General features: G+C 47.8%; 6 protein-coding genes across 7 annotated transcripts; 4 read left to right on the top strand and 2 right to left on the bottom strand.

The window, feature by feature from the left end:
- Positions 1-733: 733 nt before the first annotated feature.
- On the top strand, positions 734-14,915 carry LOC117187959 (ubiquitin carboxyl-terminal hydrolase 43-like). 2 transcript variants are annotated; one of them, XM_033390970.1, is made up of 7 exons: positions 734-1,732; positions 8,213-8,299; positions 10,250-10,468; positions 10,546-10,815; positions 10,889-12,719; positions 12,788-13,656; positions 13,738-14,915. In XM_033390970.1, the coding sequence occupies exons 1-7, from the start codon at positions 1,157-1,159 to the stop codon at positions 13,786-13,788; spliced, it is 3,903 nt and encodes a 1,300-aa protein (XP_033246861.1). In that variant the 5' UTR covers positions 734-1,156; the 3' UTR covers positions 13,789-14,915. The 2 variants fall into 2 exon arrangements, with proteins under 2 accessions (XP_033246861.1, XP_033246862.1); XM_033390971.1 differs by lacking the exon at positions 8,213-8,299.
- Positions 14,916-15,079: 164 nt separating this feature from the next.
- LOC117187961 lies at positions 15,080-18,762 on the top strand. The gene is made up of 4 exons (XM_033390973.1): positions 15,080-15,773; positions 17,060-17,358; positions 17,432-17,773; positions 17,870-18,762. Exons 1-4 carry the CDS (start codon positions 15,753-15,755, stop codon positions 18,510-18,512), a joined length of 1,305 nt encoding a protein of 434 aa, XP_033246864.1. The 5' UTR covers positions 15,080-15,752; the 3' UTR covers positions 18,513-18,762.
- A 264-nt stretch (positions 18,763-19,026) lies between these two features.
- LOC117187962 (suppressor APC domain-containing protein 2) lies at positions 19,027-21,429 on the top strand. Its single transcript, XM_033390974.1, has 3 exons — positions 19,027-19,275; positions 19,879-20,772; positions 20,833-21,429. The coding sequence occupies exons 2-3, from the start codon at positions 19,885-19,887 to the stop codon at positions 21,142-21,144; spliced, it is 1,200 nt and encodes a 399-aa protein (XP_033246865.1). The 5' UTR covers positions 19,027-19,275; positions 19,879-19,884; the 3' UTR covers positions 21,145-21,429.
- LOC108159404 (coiled-coil-helix-coiled-coil-helix domain-containing protein 1) lies at positions 21,182-21,762 on the bottom strand. Its single transcript, XM_017292645.2, has 2 exons — positions 21,660-21,762; positions 21,182-21,598 (listed from the first exon to the last, which is right to left on the bottom strand). The coding sequence occupies exon 2, from the start codon at positions 21,594-21,596 to the stop codon at positions 21,234-21,236; it is 363 nt and encodes a 120-aa protein (XP_017148134.1). The 5' UTR covers positions 21,597-21,598; positions 21,660-21,762; the 3' UTR covers positions 21,182-21,233.
- A 91-nt stretch (positions 21,763-21,853) lies between these two features.
- Positions 21,854-23,781, top strand: LOC108159402 (neuralized-like protein 2). The gene is made up of 3 exons (XM_017292643.2): positions 21,854-22,571; positions 22,626-22,928; positions 22,996-23,781. Exons 1-3 carry the CDS (start codon positions 22,097-22,099, stop codon positions 23,109-23,111), a joined length of 894 nt encoding a protein of 297 aa, XP_017148132.1. The 5' UTR covers positions 21,854-22,096; the 3' UTR covers positions 23,112-23,781.
- LOC108159403 (glutathione S-transferase 1) lies at positions 23,782-25,617 on the bottom strand. The gene is made up of 3 exons (XM_017292644.2): positions 25,513-25,617; positions 24,536-24,646; positions 23,782-24,465 (listed from the first exon to the last, which is right to left on the bottom strand). Exons 2-3 carry the CDS (start codon positions 24,628-24,630, stop codon positions 23,889-23,891), a joined length of 672 nt encoding a protein of 223 aa, XP_017148133.1. The 5' UTR covers positions 24,631-24,646; positions 25,513-25,617; the 3' UTR covers positions 23,782-23,888.
- Between the last annotated feature and the right edge of the window lie 49 nt (positions 25,618-25,666).

The following is a 25,666-nucleotide window of genomic DNA, read 5'->3' as shown; positions in this document are numbered from 1 at the left end:
AGAGCTGCTGCAGTTGAGTCGAGCGCGAGTCCGCCATTTGCAGCATCATTGGCGGGACAGGTTGATGGCCCAAAATAACGGATAGAAAATGCTGATTCATCTGTAGGTGTGTGTTCTAGTTTAACAAATAAAATGAAATAATATATGTATAATCTAAAATTAATTTATATTTACATTTATTTTACATTAATTTTACATACGCTCTATATCTATGCATCAAAAGTATGCAACACTTCTACTCAATAACGTAAGACGCTACGTTACAAAGCCATTTTAATATCACAGCATCGAGAGTTTGTCAGTCAGCAGACAGATAGATCGGTATTTTTACGGCATTTCTGAGGGTTAGACGGTCACACTGCTGCTCCCTCCTGCAGCTAAAAAATGAGTCGTAGTTTCGAATGGGCAATAAAAACGGGTATGGACAACAGGCAAATTGATTGCATTTTCTAGGCCGTTTTGCCTGTTGTCCATACCCTCTTTTTCCTTTCATGATGTAGCAACTGTGTAGTTACCATGTAGTTACGAAGGATTAACCCATTGTAAACCAAGGGTGTATTTTAATATTCCACCGATGATAATGAAAATTGAATCATTTTAGCGCAGTTCAGGTGAACAATTTAGAGGATCTACATGGATCTACATGAAGAATTTACAATCAGTAATTTTTTCCGCCATTTACCTCAAGTCGTTCAAATGTTTAAACAGAAGGGGGTTAAGTGGTATGGTATGGTCACACTGTCTGAAACGCGAAAAGGTGCGGGGGCGCGGAATCTGCGCTCGCAAAGTTAATATTTTTATTAAAAATAAAACCGTGCAATGTGATACAGTTTCGCCTGCGTGCGGCCGCGAAAAGCGCTCAATGATAAATGCCAGTTGCAACAGTAGCAGCCACCAAAAGTGAAAGTATTTGCATACCGAACGGAGTGGGTCACTAAGGAAGAAGAGGAAGGAGAAGCTAGGCAGACAAACAGCGAAACGAAGCGGAAGCGAGGAGAAAATCGGAAATAAAGTGCATTAGAAATAGGTTAAAAATCACTGCTCAACGGTCAATTTGAATTAGTTAATAACTCCCGCCAGTGCAATTTATATATGTGACGAAAATTAGTGTTTTGCCGAGCAGAGAGTGGGCGAGTGAGAGCGAGAAAGAGCGAGAATGGGCACAACTAAAGAGCAACAAAATGAAGGCGACGCCGCAGCAGCAGAGGCGGCCGTGGGCGCCACCCACACAACACCAACGCAACATCAGAGGAAGGAGACAGAAGAAGAAGAAGAGAAGACGCTTCCCACACCGCCAGTGGTAGCCTCAACCATGGCCACAAATGCCGCCAAAAAGATACGCCGAGCCTTCTCCATGCCACGCAATCCGTTTCGCTGGTCGCGTAAATTTAAGACAGCAGCCGCAGCGGCAGCAATAGCAAGCGACGCAGAGTCTGGAGCCGGCAAGGATAATGCAGGGGAGCGTCGAGGCAGCCATACGGCTATTTCGTCCTGCGTAAGCGGCGGACGGGGACGCAGCGGCAGCATTATTTCTCTGAGCAGCTACGAGGCGGCGCCTGGAGACGCCGCAGCCACCACCACCACCACCAATACATATGCCAATAGTAACAGCAACCACACCAATAACAGTACCAGTAACAGCAATAAGCGGGCACGTGTTCTGCGCCGTTCGTCCTTCAAGAAATTTCTGAATCGCATTGCTCAGCATCTGAGCGCAACGGTGAATGTTGGAGTAAGTACTCAATTTGTATTTTTAATCACTCTCCACAGTATGGGGGTGGGGTGGGACATGCTCGAACATGAAACTTTGCCCCTCTTTCACCTTTCTTTCTTTCGTTCATTCTTTGTTCTGCTTAGGCGGCTGCAGCTTCTAGCTGCGTGCTCGCTGCCGCCTGCTGCTCCTCTTATCAAGAGCAATATATTTATAAAACGGCATCCATCGCTTAGTGCGTTATCGTTGACTTTGTTTTGGTCGTGTCTGGTTTCTGTGACTTCTTTTCTCTTTCTTTGTGCCTCCCCCATACTCCACACTCCACACTACTGCTGCACTCTACTCCACTTTGGTTCGGCATTTTCTTTTGTGCAATTCTCTTGTAAATAATGGAATATTTTAAACAGAAAATAAACAACCCAAGTGCCCCTGCTCCTTCACTCCCACCACCCACTGGGTAGGCCTGCCACAAAGCGCACTTTGCCACGTAGGTTTTTTTTTGTCTCTAGTACCCCTTCCACTGCTGAGTCACATTTTGCGTGCTCGATGATAACAGAAAGGTACAGCGGCACGAAATTCGGCTTATTGGGACTTTGGATCGGGCTTTCTTTCTCAATACACTTCTGAAGGTGCGTCAGGGCAGCAGAGTATCCAGAGTATTCCTTAATCTACATGGTCTCGGGACTCTCTTTGTTTTGCTGGGGGTGTGCTGGGTGGCAGTACTCCCGTACTTTGCCCATAAACGATCAATGTACAGTTGCATTCCATTCGATATAAATCCTTTGTTTACACAACTATAAATACATTGTTGTTCCTCCTCTTTTTTTCCCGAAGTGTATCCCAAATGTTCTCCGCTCTTGATCGTTCTCAGACAGAATTTAATCTACAATTACCATACCCCATACCCGGGGACGGCGCATGGAAATTAATTTTATTTTTGAACAATTGCTGTCTCATTATTATCATAATTTTTGTGTTTCTGTTTTGCGGGTGGTGTGAGGAGACGAGCGGAGCAGAGCGGAGGGTAACTGTGTGGGGCTGGAGCGTGAAGGTGAGGAGAAAAGTAGGGCGGGTGCTGAAGCTGAAGCTGTAACTAGCTGTAGGTGGGGGGCTTTTGCCTTTTGTTTCGCAGACAACAATTGTTCAAACAATTTTTCTGTAAATGTTGCCAGCATTTGTTGCTCTGCTCTGTTCGTGCTATAATGAAACAAAAATTCAGAAACAAAACAGTCCCTGACTCCAACAAGAGCAACAATACTTTTCAGGTCGAAAGCTGTTGGAGCCAAGCGATAGAGTGGGACACAGAGGGACTCCCTGCTCCGACAAGGCGCTGGATGACAAATGTGTGCCACGCTTCTGTCAGGAAGACAAAACAACAACAAAAGGGAGCGAAGACAAGTGCCGGGCTCCATGACACACACAGAATCCTCTACCCTAGAGACCCAATGGAATTCAATTTGATATAATAATATCAGATCATACATACATGTACATACACACATTTGTACAACTGTTGTTGTGCTTGTAATGGGTTGATTAATTGTGGGGGGCAAGACCTTAGTATTGCAGTTGACCTTTTTTGCGCTTTGAATTCCAGAACAGAACGATAACCGCATACGAAATCAAACAGAATTTCATTCAAAGCGCAGCGCAGCGCAAAAGGGAAGGAAAGGGGGGAGTGGAATAACACGTAATTCTCAATGAAAACAACCGTATATCTGCCTGCCAGAAGCCGCTATCGAGTACAGTGGAAGCTGCAGTAAGCCAAAGCTCAGCTCGCAGATCGAGCTTTAACTGTACTTGTTGTGCAGTTGTTGTTGTTGTTTCCTCCGTCGTTTTCGGGCACGGCACCTTTCGCCACCAGCAGCAGAAGAAAAAGTAGCAAAAGCCAATTGGCAAACAACTACAACGTATTATTGTTGTTTTTCTCTGTTCCTTTTTTTAATGACATTATGAGGCAATTGCCCATTGTTGCTGCTTTTATGCTTCGCACTACTGCTGCGAGATTACCTCATGGAAAACAATTGCTGGCTCTGATTTATGATTCATGCCTCTGGCATCCCTCATCTCTCATTGATTTTATTCAAAAGCTCAGCTCAAAAGCGAGAACAGCGGAGAGCAGCAGAGCACCAACAACAATAATCTCCCATATTAATGAAAAATATTGCAAATAGCAACAACTGAATGGCAATGAAGCGAGCAGGAGTGGGAGGGAGAATAGGTGCGGAGAGAGAGAGAGAGAAAGTGTGTGTAAAAGTAAAAAGTGACACTCTGTGAAGACGATCTCTTAACACGTGATGGAGGAGGCACACTTACATCATAAATACACAGCATGTACATGCATATGTAATGTACAGTTTGGTCCAAGGTGTATTGCATGTAAGGTGAGGCAATATACCTATTCCGAGGTTCTTTTTGATGTTTGCTGAACCCAAACAGGCAAGCGGTCTCTAGAAATTCCTCACCCAACATTCAATACACCTTGGATTTGTCTATTTCCGTATGCTTTGCAGCCACCCACGAAATCGTGGCTCACGTTGCTGTTGCTGTTGCTGCTGCCGCTGCACTTGTTGATGGGAAGATTAGTACGTAACAGCCGTGTATACGCTTAGTCCTCTTCCCTCCTCATTCCTACCACACCCACACCCCTGCGTATGAGGGAATGTGTGTTTGTTCCGCTACTGTTTGCTGATTTTCTATGATATTCAAGTGCACGATATACTACTACGACTACTACTACTACAGAGTGGTACCAGTCAGGGGGGAAAGTGGGGGCGAAAGGCCTTTCGCGTATTTCGTATTTCCGCTGTTTCTGGCTCTCACACGTAACTGTTTGTTGTTGCCACAGTACAGCACTGCGAATCGCTGTCTGTTGAGGGGGTTGCCTCGCACGTTTTGCACTCTCACGCTCTATCACTCTCTCTCCCTCGTTCTGCCTCTCTTTGCGTATCTCCCTGTCCCGCTCTTTATCTGAATTCTTTTTCAAGGTAAAATCAATTGAGATCAAACTAATTGAAAAAATGTTTTTAGAATTTTTAGCCTCTGCATTTATTTTCGTATCTCTGCCGTTCGCAACATGTTTATTTTCATAAACAATCATATCATTTTTTGTCGGATGGGTCTGTGGTACACTCCCTCCATTAGGAAGAGCATGGGATGATAAATAATGTTTTCAGTGCTGCTTAGGCTGTCTAATTAGCCGTTGCTTCCATCACGCTTTGCTTTTGTTGTTCGTCCGTCCGTCCGGCCAGCAACAGAAATTATTCACGTAATTACTCTCTGCCTTTGTCTCCTCTTTTGATAACCCCCAACTCCAATCCACTCTGTGATATATGGTGGATATACTGGAGCCATATAAAGATTGTTGAAGCTGCCATCAAAAGGTCTACACTCTCGCTTGGGGCCACCTCCTCGTAACCCTAAAACAGGGGCTAAGTGAAAAGGTGCAAAATTTATGCCCCATCTGCAGGCCAGTCACCGCTTTGCCCTTGCGCAAGCCTTGGGGCACCTGGCAATACTTCAGTCCAAAATAATTTAGATATCAGTTGGGTAGACAAAAGTCAGAGGTGTACTTTGCGTTTCATAGCTGTAAGACACTTTGAATTTCCACAAATAATTATTTATAAATATGTCTTATAATCGATACAGAGTAAATAGAGTTCAATGAATAACATGTTATTTGAATAAATGCGATGATAATTTGTTCAAATATCGCTTCAATTGCGATACGCACTGTACATATGTAGATATGGCGCCCATAGTCGTGTCTGATAAGCACTCTATGTATTGCCAAGGTGGCCTGATTAGAGCTCTCCCCACCCCGACACACCGGTAGACCGACAGACACACTAAAGACAACCTTGACAAAGCTTTTCCGTTCTCCTCCACGTCGTAATCGAGCCAACCAAAGGGGCGTGGCACTTGCAGTACACATCGTAAGGCGGCTAGGCAGCCACGTGCGAGAGTTTACATATTTACGTAAGTAGATCTCAACAACAAGATCTAATTAGTAAAGTTCTGGAGGAGGGTGCTGTAGGGAGCGGAAAACAATGGAAACAATGGAAAAGGCAGAGTATCAGAGTATCACTTGATTAAGCGGATAACGATGCCATAATCTTAAATGATTATCTGATGTCTTTTATCAGAGAATTTCTCCGAATCACGGGCATAGAAACGCTTCAGCATTTTACAAAGTAAAAGCTCGTAAATGCATTGGGAGTCGTATTCCGAAATCAATGCGTATAATGACGCGATCGATAATAATATGTGTGTCACGTGATCGATCGTCGCAGCCCAACTTTGCCTTAGAATACATAGAACGCCCCGCCTGACTAGTGGGAATATCAAATGCGATTTTATGATTAGACACATGACAAACGACTATCGATAGTACAGATAGATAGGAAGAGAGAGAGAGAGAGGGAGAGAAAGAGTCTAATAATAGTTTGTGTTCGAGAGCCTCCATTAATAAAATGCCGTCTAACCGGTAGGAGAACCTAGTCACAAACTCGGGCTTCACTCGGATTCAAGCTTACGATCTCTGGGGGCGGTAGAGGGATGCAGGGAAAGCCCAACCCAAAAGCCAATTTCATTCATGTTCCGAGCCAAGATCTTGGAAATAATAATAGCGTCATGGCAGCAACTGTAACAACAACAACAACATGAACATGCAATTATCTTCAATTATTTACAATTATTTAATAAAAACGTAAACGTAACTACAACAACAATTGCAACAACATTAACAAGAAATCTACTTGCTGTTGCCTTTTTATTTCTGTTTTTGTCTTTCCTTCTTTTGTGGGTTACGTAAAATGTACAACAAATACTTGAGAATATAGAGCAGTGCAATATCTATAGCAAATAATCATAAGTTATCGCGATCTCTCTCGGGAGGGGCTCTTGGGCTTATCACAAATCACACAGCTCCCCAAACGAGAATGGAATTTTCTGCTGGCGCAAGGGAAGAGAGAAAACCAACAAAACGAAAAGAATTCGAGACTTAAGCATAATAATTCGATAAATCGAGTTGTGGGGAATTTTCTAAGTGCAACGTAATTGTAATCAAAGTGAAGCCAAAGCCAAACGACGGCGAAATACTGGCCGAATCTTCTAATACCCTGGAATGGAAGATTTAATTGATATTCTTACGAACTATGGGATGGTCTCTTTCGATAGTATCATTTGAGAAGCCAATAAATCGCAGCGAATGCGTCCGTTTGGTTATGGGAAGAGTAGGGCTAGAGTAGGGCCAATCCCAAATCGAACCACACCAAACAATAGCCTGACACCGACACCACCCTGTGGATATAATGCAAACAAATGCAAACAAAACGAACCAGACATGTGCTTAAATTTATAAATAATAATAACGATGACGCTGACGATGTAGATGATGATGATGATGATGATAAAATTGCTGCCTGGGTAAATTGAGACAAGTGGCCGATGGCTACTTCTATGCCCCGCTTGCGGCTCAATTAACAGAGGCCGCGAGACGGGGTGGACACGGCAAGAGGTACGGAAAGAAAGGAGAAATTGGAATTGGAATAGCGGCATACAGCAGACGGCATACGCGTCGTATGCGCAACATCCAGGTCTCGAAGTCTGGATCTCCAGCTGTGTGAGAAATGCTTCACATGGCAGCCTGACCAACAACGCGATTAGGTCAGCAGCAGCCACAAGCATGCATACTCGTACGTATTGTACATACATATAATATGTATACGTATACATACGTAAAAAGAATGAGTGCTACATATAGAGAGGAGATCTGGTCATGCGTTTGTGGCAACTTAAAAATTCCATTCAATTTATTTGCCACAACCACAGCCACAGCCGGAGATCCCCCTTTGCCGTGGGACTACTGTGGCTGCTCGGTTTACATCACCGTGGAATGGGACTTAATGGGGTTTGTCCTAATGAGCAGAGCTTCTGCTTAAATGCAAAACCCTTTCAGCTTAACGCCGCGTAGGAGGCGGAGGAGGAGTGTCGAGCTCTGGCGCCACTCATATTCCGAAAGAAAATCCGCTTATCGAACGGAACGGTTTGAAGGTCAGTCCAGGGGCTGGGGTCGGGTCGGGTCGGGTCTTAAAGTTTGCTACAGATGTTCGAAGCGCTTTAAAGTTGCCACAAGTTCATGCCCTTTTGTCAGGCACTCTCTAGAGCAGCCACTTGGCTGCCATTCAATATGGTTTCTGCCCCACCCACAGGGCGTCTGCTCCAGAGATGTACCATCCGCAGAATGTAAATTTTTGTTGGCAACAAAAGCAACAATTTCTGTCTCGGAAGCAATAACAAAAAACAGACATACAAACGAGTACGAGTATGTGCTATGGGAAGAAGGGTCGAGGAGGTAGGTGGCATGGTTTCTCAGGGCTAACTTTCTTCCAGGGAACTCCAGAAATATCTGTGCTAACCATATATGTATACTTAAGTAAATGCTTTATTCATCTTCTAACTAACATTTCGATTCCCTCTCTTGCCTGCTGCATCTTCAAGTCGGAGGAGCAGAGCTCTGCTGCCGCCAGTCGGGTAAACTTGATAGACATCGTTCCCTTCTACACCGGATGCTGGCGCAGAAAAGAGGTACAAAGTGGTACAGTGCATCGCATGTTGGTAATGTCATGATCTTCTTCGGTGCAGCGCAACAAAAACCACACACGTCAGAGATCTATACGCCACACGCCCACCCATCAACAGTCAACCAAAAGCGATTTATTTCTTTCTTTATTTGTTGTTTTTTGTTGGACAATTTTCTATTAGCCGTTGGATTTATTTATTTTCTTTTTCTTGGGATCTCTGATGCGTGGGTTTTCGCTTTCTGGTAAAATAAAACCAAACCGGCTTTTGTATCCGATTTGTGCGCTTTTTTTGTGGGCCCCCACTGTCTTCATCTACGATTTTGGTTCTCTATTGATTCCATTATTCGTTTTTTTTTTCCTTTTCTTTGTTGTTGTTGGTTTTTGTATCTTTTGAGCTTTGGCATCGATTTGCTAGACACAAAGATGACGCTGTCATCTATGGCCCTGTCTCTGGTTCTCGGTCTGTGTCTGTCTCCGTCTCCGTCTCCGTCTGCGTCTCTTGCTTACTCATCGTTGGCTTGCTGTTTCTGTTTTTTTGTCTGACTTCGTCATTCTTTCTTTCACTTCCTCCTACTAGTACATATAGGCAATGTGCATACACGAAATAAACCCACTTAGCATTGACCGCAGACCACCATTGCAGTTGCATCTTCGTGCAACCCATACGGCCGCCTGCCGCCTGCCGCCGCATGCAACAGACCCCAGTGACCTTTAACCACTGGCTGCCCCGTAGTTTTCCGCTTTTCGCTTCGCACTGGCGGCTGCCAATTTCATAATCCACAAAATTTCAGTGCCGTTAAAGGCACTCAGCCCACCAGATATACATATATGTATATATATATGTATGTATGTATGTAGTATCCACAGCCACTAGCCACTTGCCACTTGCCACTGGCCACAGCCTCAGTTATAGCCCCACATTTCATTTGATTTCGTTGCGATTCGTTTCCAAAAAAAAGCGTGTTTATAATATCGTAAATTCATATTTGACTGAATAGCCCACAGCCCCTTTTCGCCTCCCCAAGCTTCCTCTCTTAAAAGGTTGCATTTAATACGAGCACAGTGAACACTCTTAGCAAGCGGAAAGACTATCGAAACTTGGGAGATTCCCTTTGTAAAAAGTTTTGAGCTCTGAGGATTTCTGTAAATATATTTAAAAAAAAGTTTTTTTACATGAGAATACTCTTCTGTTCTCGTCTGTGGAAGTCCTCCTTCTAAGACTAGTCTTTTAATGTATCTTGTGTCTTTCTTTTCGATTAAAAGAATTTATCGTATAAGACTTAAGTTCTTTGGTTTTATGGCATATTCTTTTGTTGATTTGGTTTTAAGTTTCTTGATTTTTCTGATGGAAAATTTCCAATTTTTCATCGCGTGTGATTCAGTGCAAAATAATATTTCTTTGATCATTTGAGCACATATTTTGTAGTAAATTGATCTACATAGTCCCACACAGACACACATCGATGATCCTCCACGTTTACGCAGTTCGTTAGCTATCGTTAAATATATTGTGTTCTGAAATGGAGATATGTACATATGTATGTGCACTGCCAATTGATTCGCCAAATATTATAATAAGATATAGGACTGTCCATTCGATAGAGTCTGCCGTCTGTCTTTGGAACACTAGGAATACTAGGAGAGTACTCAAATATTCGGTCTTTGGTTTGAATTGGGTTTCTTTCTTGTTTTTATTTGTGTGTGTCTGTTTATTTTCTTATTTTCCAACAAAATATTTCTTCATTTATCGCAAATTGATGTCCGAGAGCTGCGCTAAACAATTTTTAATTGGCAACGAAATTGAAACCCATTTGCCCACCCCAGAATGCCCCAATCCGAGGCTGGGGCTGGGGCTGGAAACGGGTTTCTTTCGGATCAGCCATCAATTTGTTGTACTCCCCAGCGACTAACACTTGCCACCTCTTTCTCTCCCTGTCTCTGTATGTCTGTCTAGGCGAATAAACACCGGCAAACGAATGGATTGGGATCGGCGAGCAGCGGCGGAGGAGGAGATCGAGTGCCTCCCATTGGAGGCTATCAGTGGCCGCCGGATCAGACGCCAGGAGTGATGGGGCTGAAGAATCATGGCAACACCTGCTTCATGAACGCCGTGCTGCAGTGCCTCAGCCACACGGACATTCTAGCCGAGTATTTCGTTTTGGACCAGTACAAGGTAAGTGAAAGGATGATTCCATTGAAAACAAGTGAAATAATCTCTTCTAATCCACTTGCCCACTCTCCTCGCCGCAGGCTGATCTTAAGCGCCGCAATAAGATCAATTCGCGAAAGTTCGGCACCAAGGGAGAGCTCACCGAGCAGCTGGCCAATGTGCTGAAGGCCCTATGGACATGCCGCAACGAGAGCGACCACAGCACGGGCTTCAAGGCGGTGGTGGATCGGTACGGGACGCAGTTTCGCAGCTCCACGCAGCACGATGCACAGGAGTTCCTTTTCTGGCTGCTGGACAAGGTGCACGAGGACCTCAATACGGCCAGTAAGCGACGCTACAAAAGCATCAAGGTACGGGAAATCAGACCAGACTGCAGAGGGCAGAGTGCAGGCCATTATAATCTCTACTTTCTACCACACACAGAACTCCTATGGCCGGTCGGATGAGATCATTGCCGCCGAGACACTGGCGAATCACATACGGTGCAACAATAGCTTCGTGCAGGCCGTGTTCCAGGCCCAGTTCCGATCCTCGCTGACGTGTCCGCGCTGCAAGAAGCAGTCAAACACTTTCGATCCCTTCCATTGCATTTCCGTGCAGCTGCCGCAGCTCACACAGCAGACGATCTTCGTTACGGTGGTGTACATGAAGCAGCAGCCGCGACAGATCAAAATGGGGCTGAGAGTGCCGGCCGGATCGCCGATTGTGGCCCTGCGGGAGCAGCTGCAGACGGACACGGGCATTGCGGGGTCGCGCATGGTGCTGGTGGACCTCAATGCCGAGGGATTCACGCGCGTCTTCTACGACACTCAGCCCGTGGAGACGCTCAGCAGCATCGAGAGCATCTACTGCATCGAGGTGCCGGAAGCCCAGGCAAAGATCGGCGCCACCCCAAAGGCCGCTCCCTCCCCATCGGCTCCCGAAGCGGCAGAAAAGATCGCCTCTGCCCCAGCACCTGCAGCCGCCCCACAGGCAGATCTGCTCCTTCTAGTGGCCAACGTGTACAAAGCAAAGGACGGGAAAGACATGACCCGCTTCGGGGCCCCGTTTAGTATGAAAGCCCCGCGCGACTGCTCCTACCAGGATCTACAGAAGCGGATGCTGCGCGAGATGTCGCCGCTGCTCAAGCCGGAGGTCTTCTCCTACACAACGCCCCTGGCGGACATGTTCCGCATCCGGCTGCAGGACCCCTCCGCCGACCCCGACACCTACCTGGAACAGGTGGAGCATCCGCTGCTCACCGAAATGATCGACATGGCCCTCTCAGTGCTCGCCTCGGAGGCGGGGCCACCGCACATCAAGCTCCTGCTGGAGTGGAACTCGCCCGAGGATCACTTTCTCGCCCGCCAGCAGGAGACCGATGATGAGGCCGTCGTTGAGCACGAGAGCGTGGCACGGCTAAGCGCCAGCAAGGCCAAAGATACCGCCGCCCTAACGCTGGAGCAGTGCCTGGAGCACTACACCAAGGCGGAGACGCTCAGTGCTGAGGACGCCTGGCGCTGTCCCCACTGCCAGCAGTATCTGCCCGTGGTGAAGACCCTGGGCCTGTGGTCACTGCCCGACATCCTGGTGGTCCACTTCAAGCGCTTCCGCCAGCACCAGTCGAAGGGTCCGCAGGCGGCAAAGCTCACCACGATGGTCAAGTTTCCGCTGACCGCCTTCGACATGTCACCCCACCTTGCCAAGGGTGTCCACGAGAGCGCCACCAGCAGCTCCCTGGGAATCCTAGATGGCGGCGGTCGCGGCTCGAATCTGTGGAAGCGAGCGCGATCCGGCGACTCGCGCTCTTCCACCCTTAACTCTCGCTGCGACCCCAAGGACACGCGGTACGATCTGTACGCCGTTTGCTACCACCAGGGCGATACTTTGGAGACGGGCCACTATACGGCAGCCTGCAAGAACCCATACGACCGGCAGTGGTACAAGTTCGATGACCAGCGCGTGAGCAAGGTGCCCGAAGATGATATCGAACAGGACATCATCAACAACGAGGCCTATATGCTTTTCTACCAGCGACGCAGCGTAGATGCCGGAGAGTGCTCCGGCTCCAGTTCTAACTCTGGGGATCACTGGGTCTCCCGCATTGCTCCAGCCCCAGCTTCGGCAACCTCTTCACCGGCCGACTCAACATCTGGCAAGGAGAACGACGGAGCTATTAAGGCGGAGGCGGGCTCCAGCGAAGTGGCCGAAAGTGGACCAGCCGCGGAGAAGGCCCAGTCCAAGCCCGTGAATATTCCACTTGTGAATGAAGAAGGTAGGAGAATGAGCCGCATAAGCGTCACTTACATGAATATTAATCTGTATGTAATCCCTCTCTTTCAGTTGCTCCAGAAACCACAGAAGCTGTGGCCCAAGAAGAACCCAAAGTCGCCGCCAACGAACTCGCAGCCCTCCCACTCAACATTGAGGAGCTGGACTTCGCCGATGCCGATGCGGATGTCAGTTTGAGTGAAGATGCCAAAAATGAGAGGATAGAAGCTCCAGCAGAGCAAAGCCAAACAACTGCAGCTGCAGCACCCAAAGCTGCAGCGGCTATTGAGGAAGTCACGCACATTTTTTCCATGGACGAGGAGCAGAAAGAAGAACCGGTGGAAGTGACAAAGGTCATCAGCAGGAGCGAAATACTACCCGAGAGTCTGCCCACCGCTGAAGTGGTTCGGACCAATGGCCATGTGAGCCCCTCCTCTAGCTCGGCTTCGTCGGAGAGCTCGCTCTCGTCGCGTTCCTCGCCACGTTCGCTTACCACCTCCGTGGCAGCGGCATCCACGCTGCAAAACAAACTCAACGGCCACATGAATACCGCATGCTCGAGCAAGTTCAATGGGAATGGGAATGCGAATGCGAATGCCACACACCCGCAGCTATCGTCTAGCCTGCAGCTTACGCGGCAGGTGCTGAGCAACCACAACTGGCATGGATCCCGGAGCAGTGTCTCGGCTGTGGAGAATGCCACACACCAGCAGCAAAAGCAGCAGGCGGCGGCGGCAGCTAGCCTCAGTCTGCGGCACTCCTTCTCCACCAGCTCCAACTACAAGCTGCGCGAGTGCACCGAGACGCTGTCCTCGCTGCTGCGCAACTCAACCAACACCTGCAGCAAGGACACACTGCTGTTTATTGATCAGCAGAGCCATCACCACACAGCGGGCCTCATCGAGGACGACGATGATTCGTATATGGGACGGTCCTTGTGGGTGAGTTATGCTCTGATGGGAGATACGACCTCTTGCTTATTGAAATCTTTCTAAATGTCTCATTAAATATCTCTTCTGCAGATATCCCCAGTGACGCCACACAAACTTATTACTGTTTCGCCCAAGAATTAGGTTGCGATATCGGGCTATCTACAACACAGAACACACACAAAACACAAGCAGGAAACAGGACGCAGAACACGGACACATACACAAAAACGCACTATAGATTTAAGCCTAAAGTTTACTTTATATTGATATTTTTACCGTTTAAGAACGATCGATAAGCATTACGAGGACGTTATACAACACGGTTTACTTTAGTAGGATATACATAATACGATTGCTGCAATATGGCATTAAGTGGAAAAGTTGAGATGAAAACTTCTCTACGAATTCATTAAGATTAAGGTTATTTATTCTGATTTGATGGCACTTTCTAAAGCCAACGACGAGAAGGACTCTTGTTCACATTTTACCAATTGACATTGCATTATATTCTGTATAACTATAATATTAGTGACTAGGCCAAACAGTGAAGTACAATTTCGTTTCGATTCGGTTTAGTTCACCCCACACCTCCCCCCGCTTATAAGTACTAGCTTCTCTGTATAGATAGTTCTCCTCCATCCCCTTCCGGATATGTATCGATGAAGTGCTTGGCATTTTCAATTAGGTTTAGTTCTCTTTTTCACGCGAAACCAAGTTTCAAACTACAATTCTGTATGCATAGCTACTATATAGATCTAGCTGTAAAAATATACCTTCACCTTGGGGGGGGGGACTACCTTGCACACTTTGATTTGCCATTTACCAAACGATTTGCCTAAAACTTGTAAGATTTGAGCACACATAAAAGCAAACCGCTCTGGCACAGCGGTCTAAATATATGTATGTATTTTTTTCGATTCACATTGGTTCTATATACCAGATATTAATATAGATTGTATACTGAAACATATTACTTTATAAATAGGTGTATTGTAAATGTAGAAAGCTACACCAAAACATTATATTGATAACAGTTTAAAGACTCTATGGCATTGTTTTTGCAAAATGTTTATTACATATACGTACTCTATATATACATTATATATAAATTATACATACACCACACATCCATGTATACACGGAACGGAGGAAAAGGATCGGGTCGGAGACTATGGAAAGATGGAAGGAAATAGAAAAGAAGAAGGAACTTTATTACGATGTGTAATGTTCATTGAATTCATAAATAAACGTGAAATTGTTGGAAATAATGGAAATGTAAACTCATATTTGGATGTTATTGAGAAACCTTTCACTTATATGGAGACTTCCAGCAATAACTCGACATTTTTCGTATATCTGTGCACCAACATATAAACAGGATATCAGGTGAACCAAAATAGGATTGAGAGAAAAACCACTACATACTCGATTTGTCCACTTATTCGAGACCAACTCAGAAGCTTCGCGCTTGCGCAGAGTTCTCTCGAAGACAACACCCACCATAGGCTATCTGAAGAATGCCGAACAGAAGAAGGTTCGTCCCTCTCTCCAGCTACAGTCTTAACCTAACCTAACCTAAGTGGTTGGAGCTGCTTCTTTCAGTGTTGTGGAAAATTGGGAAGCGGCATATTATACTCGTGCCGTATTTATAGATCTACACTGTAATGTAATGTACGAGCATGTATTTTCTCTCCAGCAAAGTCAGCCGGAAAGACCGCTACGAAAAGTGGTTGCGGGCGCCAAACTCGGGGCTCTCTCACCGTCTCTCTGTAGCTCTCTTGTATGCTAAATTCAAGGCAAAGCTTTCTTTCAATCCACTTTCTTGCGGCACGCTCTTGCTCGTTGACCGGGCCTCAAGAAGCAACAGCAGGCGACAAAGCCAGAGTCCCACTGGAGGTTCAACGTCTGCTGGCTGCCACACTCTTGGCTCAGTTTCAGTTCAGTTGCTGCACTTGACGCGTCTTGTTCTGTTCTGTGTTCGCGCTGCGGATCAAAGAAAACCGAGACCCGACTCTCAAGAAAGCCAAGACCGAGACCGAGAAACCATTATTGTGTGCGTGTCGCAAAGAAGTTGATCGCCAGAAGAAAAGATTGTCCCATTGAGCATGGATTATCGTTTACTGTTGGTATGTGTCATTATGGGAAAGGGAATGGGATGGCATGGCATAGTCATGGGGGCCTTACAGCTGGTGCTAACTGTTTTTGCCATGTCTGAAGTTCGTTGGCCAAGTCATTTGTTTTGCAACATTTGCTCGCTCGATACTCGTACGGTACTGCTGTGTGGCTGGGAAAATGGCCCGATTCTGGAGCATGCTAATGAATTAAACTAACTGTCGAGTGGTAGGATAGGGAGTGGGGCTTTGGCGCTGTTCTAGTCGGTTCCGTTCCGTTGGTGCGTTCTTCTAGCTTGGGTGCCGAAGCAACTTTCCCGTTAGCCATAGCATGCACACATTTTGAGCACAGCACACACACGCCACCCCAACGAGTTCTCTGGCTGGAGGAGCCACGTCTGGAGTTGTTGCTGGCCATCACCCATCACCCATCACCCATGGGCCGAAATGCGGTCAATTCTCAAATCTGCAATTAGGCTACAAATATTTACCATGCAAATTCTTTCCTGTTGTTTCTCCGTTTCATTTTTGTTGGTTTTTTTTTTTTGGTAACAAACGAGTTTTAGCCTCATTAGAATGGGCCAAAGAAGTGGAAAACAAGAGAATGAAACGAGACCTGAGTCTTTGACCCAATTTCCCTTTAGACGGAATTCAAATTTGTGCTATGAATCATGTCACGAAGTCAAGAGATGCCACAGCTTGGCTTTAGGGATCATCGCATCGTACCCCAAAACAGGCAGAATCACTTGGGCATAACACAACACAGACAGAAGGGGGGAGGAGATTGAGGAAGAGCAGTAGTGGCAATGACAGAGAAATTCCAAAGTGTCTAAGACTGCAGCCAGGCCAGCCGCCCTCACCAGCACAAAAGAGATGTTACTGACTTGACCTGAATCTCTTTGTTGAACTTTTGATTTCATTGAAGTGGCCAGAATTTCAGGGAAAGTTCCCAGTCGCCTGTCCCCTGTCCCCTAGCCCCTGGGCCACAGCACTTAATGGTCAAGTGAGCAGCAGGCCCACAGAGATGCAAAGATCACAGTCTCAGTCTCAGTCTCGGATCTCAGTTTCAGTTTGGTTTCAGTTCAATTTTCAGTTGTCGGGTTTGTTTATTTTCAAGCCCGCAACTTTCGCGCTTTCGCCAAACAACAAAAAATGTCTCAGACGGAGAGAGAGAGGGAGAGAGAGAATTTCTTTCCACACAATGCGGGACCATTCATGCTGACTTTGACTTCGACTTCAACTCGACAATTAATTTGATTTGTTTCTCCATGCCCCATCTGTGACTGTCTTTTTATTTTTAGAAAATTCTCAGCTTTCTGCTGCTGGCCCACTTGGGTCTTGGCCAGTCGCAGCAATCGCCCGCAACGGACTACGGTGAGGAGCAGCCGCCCGAAGGCTACTACGCCTTTGTGGAGTCCCCGAACGCCGTGCCACCAAGGGTCAGGCCGCCACCGTATACCTTCGTGAATGCGGACTGTAAGGATGTGGCGGCGGGCAAGAAGTCGGCCGTCTCCGTGCACAACATCTGCGGCGATCTGAACAAGGGACAGATACCCAAGAATCCTCTCGGACAAAACGTGCTTGGCGAGCCCTATCCCTTGTAAGTCTTTCACCTGATCTGAGATCCGAGCCGCATTCCTAAGGAAATCCACAACCATTCGTTTCCCCTCCAGCGAGCTAATACGCAACCAGACGCTGAAGTTCCTCTCGAAGACTCTGCCCGTGCTGAAGGCCGACGACACCTTGCCCAAGGTCACCCAGATCATACGCGACGAGCCCGTGGAGCAGCTGGACAACAACAACATCGACAGGCCCTATCCCGGCTCCGGATCCACACGCATTCGTCGCAGCGTCCCCGATGGCATACAGTCCAATGAGTACAGCTACTTCGATCCTGCTTTGGACGAGGAGGACGGACACCATCAGCAGCAGCAGCAGCAGCAGCAGCGGGAGCAGCAACAGAAAAGAGCCGCCGAAGAGCGCAAGCCCCGAAAGTTCTGCGATGGCGGTGGCGTGTAAGTAAATCCCATAATCTTCATCGGAATCATCATCATCCGTCACGAACTGCAGCAGGTCCTTTGAGCTAATCCCGAATAATCCCTCTCCCTTAGATTCTGCACATTATATCGGGCCATTCAGGGAGACACTGGCAGTGCCGCCGCTGCCACGCCCACAGCAGAGAGACGGGAGGAGGTGGGACCCATTAGATATGAGGGTCCGCCCACACCCTGCCCCGCCAAGGTGGAGTATGCCACGCCAGTGTTCGCAAAGAACTACCAGGGCGCCTGGCGCTATGTGGTCCAGATCCCCTACGAGGGCTACTTCACCCAGACGGTGGAGGTGACGCGCTGCATCCAGGCCAGGTGCCACTATCTCGACGGTGGATGTCTCTCCTCACCCCGCTGGGTTAGCCTGCTGGTTGCAGAGATCTTCTACCCCAATGCGGAGGACACGGTGCCCACCAGCTCAACGACCACCCAGGCGCCCTCGGTGCAGGACTTCCAGGCCTATCAGCAGTACCTGCAGAAGCGTGCCGGTGTGGCCACCGCCTCCGATGGCACCTCCTCCACGGGTCCGAATGGAGCCGGAGCGGGCGCGGCGCCAGCGGATGCCCACTGCGATGGGCACGATGAGCTGGGCTGCTTCCAGGTGCGCCTCTACTACGACTGGTTCTTGATCCCCGGCTCCTGCAAGTGCTGGCGTCCGGACTACTTTGCCAAATACGTGCGCCGGAAGTCAGTGGCCGATTTGTGAGAGCTCCATGAGATCTTTAGATCCTTAGCATAAGTATACTCCTTAGCAGTTAAGAGAGAAGGATCGAGATGAAGTGCTCATTCTAGGGATCCAGGCGAAGGATCCATCGGCTTGGATTGCGTAGAGTCTGCAGTTCGTGACAGATACCAGATACAATTTTAACTTAGGCGATTAGCTCCCTCTTTGACTGATTAAGCCAGGCGCATTGAATTTCTACTAATAAATAAATAAATATATTTCTCCTAAAATGCCCCCCCACCTCTATCTCTCGCTCTTCTCTGCTCGCCGATTCGCTTGCGGGGATTTAGGCTAGGCCAAACCGCTTCGAAGGTAGTGTGTTCTGTTTGTGTGTGTGTGTGTGTGTGTGTATGGGTGCCTGTGCCTCCTTATGCTCTTCGGGAGTATCTGTGTGTGTGTGTGTGTTGTGTTTGAAAGATCCACCGAAAAAAGCAACAACAGAAACAAAACCAGTCCCGCCGCCAGTCAACCAGTTGAGCATGCGTGCCCGCCACAGTCTCGAGACCCATAGTCGAGTGTGCAGTCAACAGCACAACCAGTCGGTTGGGTTTGGGTGTTTTGGCCGGGAGCTGGACCGAACTGAAGCGACGCCGCACTGGAAGTGCATTACATACACATTGGAGCCACCACTGCTGCCACTCGAAAATAGGTGCAAAACTTGTGCAAAGCCTTGACGAACGGCCTCAAAAGGCTGCCACACAGAATCGCACTCTGAATTGGTGGATACATTTCCGCATAGCTTAAGGTAAGTACTCGTACAATAATGCCACAAAGTATTGGTTTCTTAAGAGCCTGGGCTTGGGGGAAATTTAAATCCAATTTGTAGGTGGAAACTTGTGCCAAGTCTTGACGAAAAGTCACAAGCTGTTCGGAAAAGCATTTGGATTCGGAGTGAAGTTTTTGTTTATAAACAATCCCATACAATGGGAAAAAATATGAAACAAAGCAGGAAAAGGAGGCCGTAGCTTTAGATACCATTGCAGAATGGTACTGTGACAGTTTTATGATTTTACAGTGCAAACTTTTGAAAGGCGAATAACCTTCCTTGTGTGCCCTTTAAGTCCGTCAAGAAACACTAGTGCCTTTAGCAACGGTATAAAAAAGTTCAGGGCGTGAGTCTTTCCTTTTGGAGATGATGTGAGCCATGGGTTAGGCAATTCTCTTTGGTTTTCCCATCATACATTCCATCAACATCTCCACCTCTGTCTACGTCTTAGACTCCGTTCGTTGACTGAATCATGAAAGATCCAAATGGGCTCACATGAATATTCAAGTTATGCATTCAGTCCACTGCGTGGGACCATCCATAATCCGAGTACACACTTTCCATTTTGGGTCTCTCTTTCAGAGGAAGATGCTGCGGCAGAACACCAGCACCAGCATGCTGGCCCTCAACACCAGCGATGCTCTCAATGGAAACAGTCCCAGCCAAGGGCAGTCCCTGGACATGGATGCGCTGCCCAAGCAATTCGTGCTGTCCATGAAGAAGCTCTTCGACATACTGGACGACAAGCAGAGCGGCTACGTGAGGTATGTGGACATCGAAAAGGGTTGGCAGGACGATGGGTCGAAGGGACTGCCGCGCGGGGTCCTGGACTCTCTGCGCCGGGTCACACCCAGCTGTGGACTTCTCTCCTTCGAACGTTTCTGTGCTGGCCTGAAGCTATGCCTGTTGCGCAATCAGCAACAGATGAGCGAAGCAAAGATTCGGCCTCGATCACAGCCCCAAAGCCTGGGCGCTGATCTGGAGTACGGATCGCCAGCACCACCGCCCAAGCCTCCGCGTCAGGCAGCAACCGTGGCCATGTCTTCTCCGGCTTTGGGCAAGGCGGACATTCGCCACGCCCTCCAGAATTGGCAGCTGAATCTTATGCACAGCGAGCGGGATGCGAATGCGGGTACAGTCAAGCATAAGTCGCTAACGCTAAAGACCGCCCGCGAACAATTCGAGCATCGCGGATCCGCGGATGGTGGATCATCCTCCACCTCGGCCTCGGCCACCGACTGGAACCTGGCCCTGCCACCGAAGAAGTCGAGCAGCAAGCGGCGCGAGTCCCGCAGACACACGCTCCAGCACGGCATCGACTACAATATGCTGAAGCGGCTCAAGCAGCTGGAGGAGCAGCGGGAGCTGCTGCTGTTTGGCCTGGACGGGGTGGAGAAGGCGCGGGACTGGTACATGCAGCAGGTGCTCAACGTGCAGGAGCAGATCAAGTATTTCGGACGACTCGGCACCAGATTCGTGAGTAAAACAAGGCTCTTGTATTCTTTCAAATTTGATTTTCCATTCTTTCCACTGCAGGATCAATGGTCGGAGCTGCAGCAAGAGCGCCTCAACTTCCAGCGGGCACGCGTTCTGGAGGCGAATCGCAGCCTGGCCATTCTGGCCGACACATGGGAGCATGGCGGCTATCCGCTGCACATCAATCTAGCAATGCCGTCCAAGCTCTCCGATCTGCTAGAACGCGGCAATCTCTACGATCAGCAGCAGCAGCATCCACACCAGCTCCAGCAGCTCCAAAATATGCGTGCCATGTCCAATTTCGTCCTCAGCCAGCCCTCCCCCGAGAGCCAGTCTTCTGCGGGCCTGGGCGACGCCGATGTGGTCTACTAGGGAAGAACTAGAATAATAATGGGAATAAGTCTTCGACTACTTTGTAAATAGTGTATGTATTATTAAATGGCTCAACAGTCGGATCTACTCTAGACGGGATTGGGGAAGCGACGCATGTACTTGTTCAGTTGCTTATAGTTAAGGTTGTTGCCCGGCTGCACGACTCCTTGGTTGACGGTTTTCTTGGCCTCGAACTTGCGGTCCATGTAGCACTTGAAGCAGTTCTGGAACTGCTGTATCTCTTTGTGGCAGTACTTTTCCACGAACTCGTTGTCCTTCATGCAGGCGAAGAGCATGCCCATCTCCTGCAGACAGGCCACATCCGATCCAGAGTCTGCCTTACCGCTCACCGTGTTCTTCAGGCGCAGCGGCAGAATCTCCTGGAATGGTACATCCTTCTCGCTCTGGGGAGCGCGGCCACGTGCTGCATAGAGGGCTCCGGGAATGCGCATTTCTACGGAAAACACCAAGTCACTCAATTCCCTCCTTTTTAGTCAAATAAATACAAGTTTTACCAATAATATTCCTTTTCTTCGTTATTCAGATCAGCTGTTCCGGTTACGTCAAGCAATGCAATACTATGCGATGATTTGCCTCCTCTTTTCGATAAGTATCGCGACATTGATGTTTTTAGATTAAAACAAATTAAATCAAAAACTAAAAAAAAAACCTCTACGGATGATAATACCAATACCAAAATAATCTTTTTGGAAACATTTTACCCTTGTTTTAACAATCAATTTTTAATGATAACCTAACCAACACTCTCAGATTTTGTCGTAGCTGGCAGCACTGCTTCCGTCAACAACATTTCAGCGACAAAACAACAAACAACAGTCGGAGTATATAGAATATAGAATATATATACGAAAAAGGCTAAATAATAGCACGGAAAGGAAGGTCAAGAATTACAGGCCATAACTTGACCGCCAGTTATTAACGCCCACGCGTCATGGAAGCCGCCCAGAACCAGGACCAGGCGGCCCAGCTCGATGGGCCAACAGACGCGGAGCCGCCGCACCAGCATCCGCTGTCGAACAGTGTGGGCAGTCTGAAGCGCCAGATCAGCCGTTTCCATCCCTATCATGGGTCAAACATCCAGCTGGATGACGATGCTACCGTCGCGTATCGCAGGGCGAGCTTCGCTGATGCATTGGCTTTCTCGGAGCGTCCGCTGGCGCCGGGCGACATATTCCTAATTGAGATTGAGCAGATAGAGCGCGGATGGTCGGGCCACATGCGCCTGGGCCTCACCGTGCTGACTCCCAATGTGATTGAGGCAAGCGCCGAGGGCCTTCCGCACTTTGCTCTGCCCGACCTGGCCAATATGGGCAACAGCTGGATTTATCCGATCTCCAAGTTCGATATGAATCAGCGGCAGGAGCCCGTCGACATAATCGAGCCGGAGACCTATAGTCAGTCACACAGTGAGTAGACGGCCATTGATGCAGTGAAGCTTTTGGTAACGCCTGCTCTCTTAGGAAACCTACTGGGCGATGCCCCGCATATAAAGACACCGCGTGGCCTGCTGCCAAAAAGACTGCTGCGTCCGGCCAAGGGCAAAGGAAACTCGGACATTCTGCTCACCGACACAGGCTCGCGCATCGGCATCATTTACGTGCCCACAACCAACAGCCCGTCCAGTGGCGAGCTTCATTTCATCATTAATGGAGTGTCCCGTGGACCAGTCGCCAGAGAAATTCCCTTGAATATGGCACCCCTGTTTGTTGTTATCGATGTGTACGGTACCACCAAGCAGATCCGCATCATCCAGCTCGATGGCAGTAAGTGCTGTGAATCGAGCCATGTTTTTCCGTATATTTATAACCATCTACTTGTTCGATTCCGCAGTTTTGTCCCTGCAAAGCGCCTGCCGCAATGTAATCCTGGAGCACGTCCCAGAGGATGCGGTTGACGACCTGCCACTGCCGGAAAGCATTAAAAGATTCCTGCTGCGCCGAGATTAGGGTCACACATAGACGGCTTTATATAATAGAGCTTTGTGTAACAGTGTGAATGTCTGAGAGAGTGTGTATGAATGAACGTGGATCGTGATAGTCTGTTTACCCATATTTTTATAAGCATGTAACACAACCAGTACCAGCAGCAGCAGCAGCAGCAGCAGCCACAACTGAAGTGCCCGTACATTGACTCTTGATTCCAGACAGCAGGCCTTGGGTGCTTAATGTAATGGATTGATGACGATGCACTCCCCTACCTTCCAGTAACCCCGGCTTCCCAGTTGAAAACCATACAACAATCCCATTCCCAGGCCAGCCTTTGCTATTGCAGGTGTATAATTGTAAAATTTTCTAGTTATATTTTATATCTGGTTTCGTTCATTATAAATTTAAAAAAGAAAAAAAACTACTTACGAGACTATGTTTGTAAACATAACCATCGTTAGCATCGTGTAGGTGTATATTTTACAGACTCAATAGGAGGGTTACCATACACATACCCCTATCCAAGAGGATATCTACGAGCAGCAGAATATTGACCAGACCCAACACCGCCCTGCCTTTCAGCGTTTCGGTTCCGATCCATTCAAGACGTTTTCCATTTGCTTTACCTCTAAGTAATTGTTGCTAAATGTAAGCTAAGAATGTAATAAAATACCGATCAAAGTTGCTGTAATTTGTCGTATTCCATATTCCCCATGGGGTTGCAAAACTAAATCCGTTTATTCAAGCATAGATAAATGTATGTGTAGACATAGATTGGATAAGTGGTCGCTACGGGAACTACTTGCCGCGATTCTCGGCCAACTTGGCTTTGAAAATGGCCTTCAGCTCGTCGGCCCCATCTCCGTTCACCTCCTGGTAGTAGGGAAGCTCCGCAAGACGCTTCAGCCAGGCGTTTACCTTGGGGAACTTGAACTCATCAATCGGAGCAGCATCGTTCACCGAAGTGACTGTGGCCACGGCACAGAAGTCGGCAATGGTCAGATCAGTGCCGCACAAGTAGGGCTGCTCCTTGAGGAAACCCTCCAGAATCTCGTAGCACTTTTGAATGTAGGCAATCTTGTCAATGGAACAGTCCGTCGAACCGAAGTACAGGATCGGCTCGTATAGGAAACGCAGGCGGGCGAACAGATGACCCGAATCCAGATGCAGACGTGCATCGACATTGGCGCGCTGCACCAAGTCCTTTGGATAGAGCTGCTGCTGCTCCTTTCCGTATTTCTCCACCAGATAGGCGCAGATGGCGTGCGAGTCGATTATAGTTGCATCCCCATCGACCAAGGTCGGGATGGTGTGCTGGGGGTTCATTTTGATGAATTCCGGCGTCAGATGTTCACCTTTCAGCAGGTTAATTGGCCTGTACGGGCGGAGAGGCTCCGGTTAATTGGTTTATACATATATGGGGAATTATGGTTGTGGGAACTTACCGCAGTTCAAGATCAAGACCGATCGCCTTGGCCGTGAGCAGAACGGCGCGTGAGGGAGGACTCAGTGTGGCATAGTAGAGAGCTGGCTTCGACATGGTGTACTGTGGATAACTATGGCAAAATGATGAAATTAGTTGGACGAACTCTTCGAGCCACCCACGCGCTTAACTTCATTTAACAGCGGTCCAAACCCCCCGCCCAGACAATACATATTAAACCGCATACACCAACACTCTCTTACCCTCGGGAATATCAGATAACCACGCAACTACATAAACATTTGTACATACATACATATGTACATATATGTAAGATAAGTCACTATCAGACGACACTCCTGAAGGAATTGTACTGACAGTCCAGTTATCGCTGGTCTCCACATACATACATACATACCTATGTACCCCCTACAATATCCCCTTCGCTGGGAAATTAAATTTACAAAACAAATGTAATTAGCGGCCCAAGCACACACACACACACACGCAATCAAATAGACACGGGCAAAAGTACAGATGTTGGAACAGCACAGATCGTGCCTTTTTTATGTGTGTCTCTCTTGCTAGCTCTCTCTCTCTCTCTCGCTTCGTACATATCTAAGTTTGTTTGCCGGCAGGTTGTAATACCCTTGAAGAGGATATTATTCTTGGGCAGATGTTTGCGGTGGCACATAACATTCCGACCCTATGCATTTTCTTGATCAGCATTTGTAGCCGTGTTTCAATGAATCGTTGCACAAAACCTTGTTATTGCAGCTATATTTATACAGCGCGGAGTGCTATTGGATCTGTCAGGGTATCAAATGTTCGGCGGACCGAAGTCTTCTTCCCCTCTTGTTTTTGTAGCGCTAATGCAGCAGAATGCATGTTATGTGTGTGTATGTAGGGGGGGACTTGGTTGTTAGCGTTTGATCACCCTCATCCCTCCACTTTGAAGATTATTATTATTTCACATTTGTTTAAGCGCACAACACTCACAATATTTCTATGACCGCTCGCTGCAAACTCGGAAAAGTAAATGTGATGTGGAAGAGAACCTGGAGCAGCGTAACGAAACGAATCGCAAAAGGCAGACCGCAGATTGAGCGCGGCTACGGCTACGCAAGCATTTGCATTGGTATTGGTGAGAGTG

This window comes from Drosophila miranda, chromosome 3 (genome assembly GCF_003369915.1).
Source record: "Drosophila miranda strain MSH22 chromosome 3, D.miranda_PacBio2.1, whole genome shotgun sequence".
Taxonomy (NCBI): domain Eukaryota; kingdom Metazoa; phylum Arthropoda; class Insecta; order Diptera; family Drosophilidae; genus Drosophila; species Drosophila miranda.
This window is presented reverse-complemented; position numbering and strand designations above follow the sequence as displayed.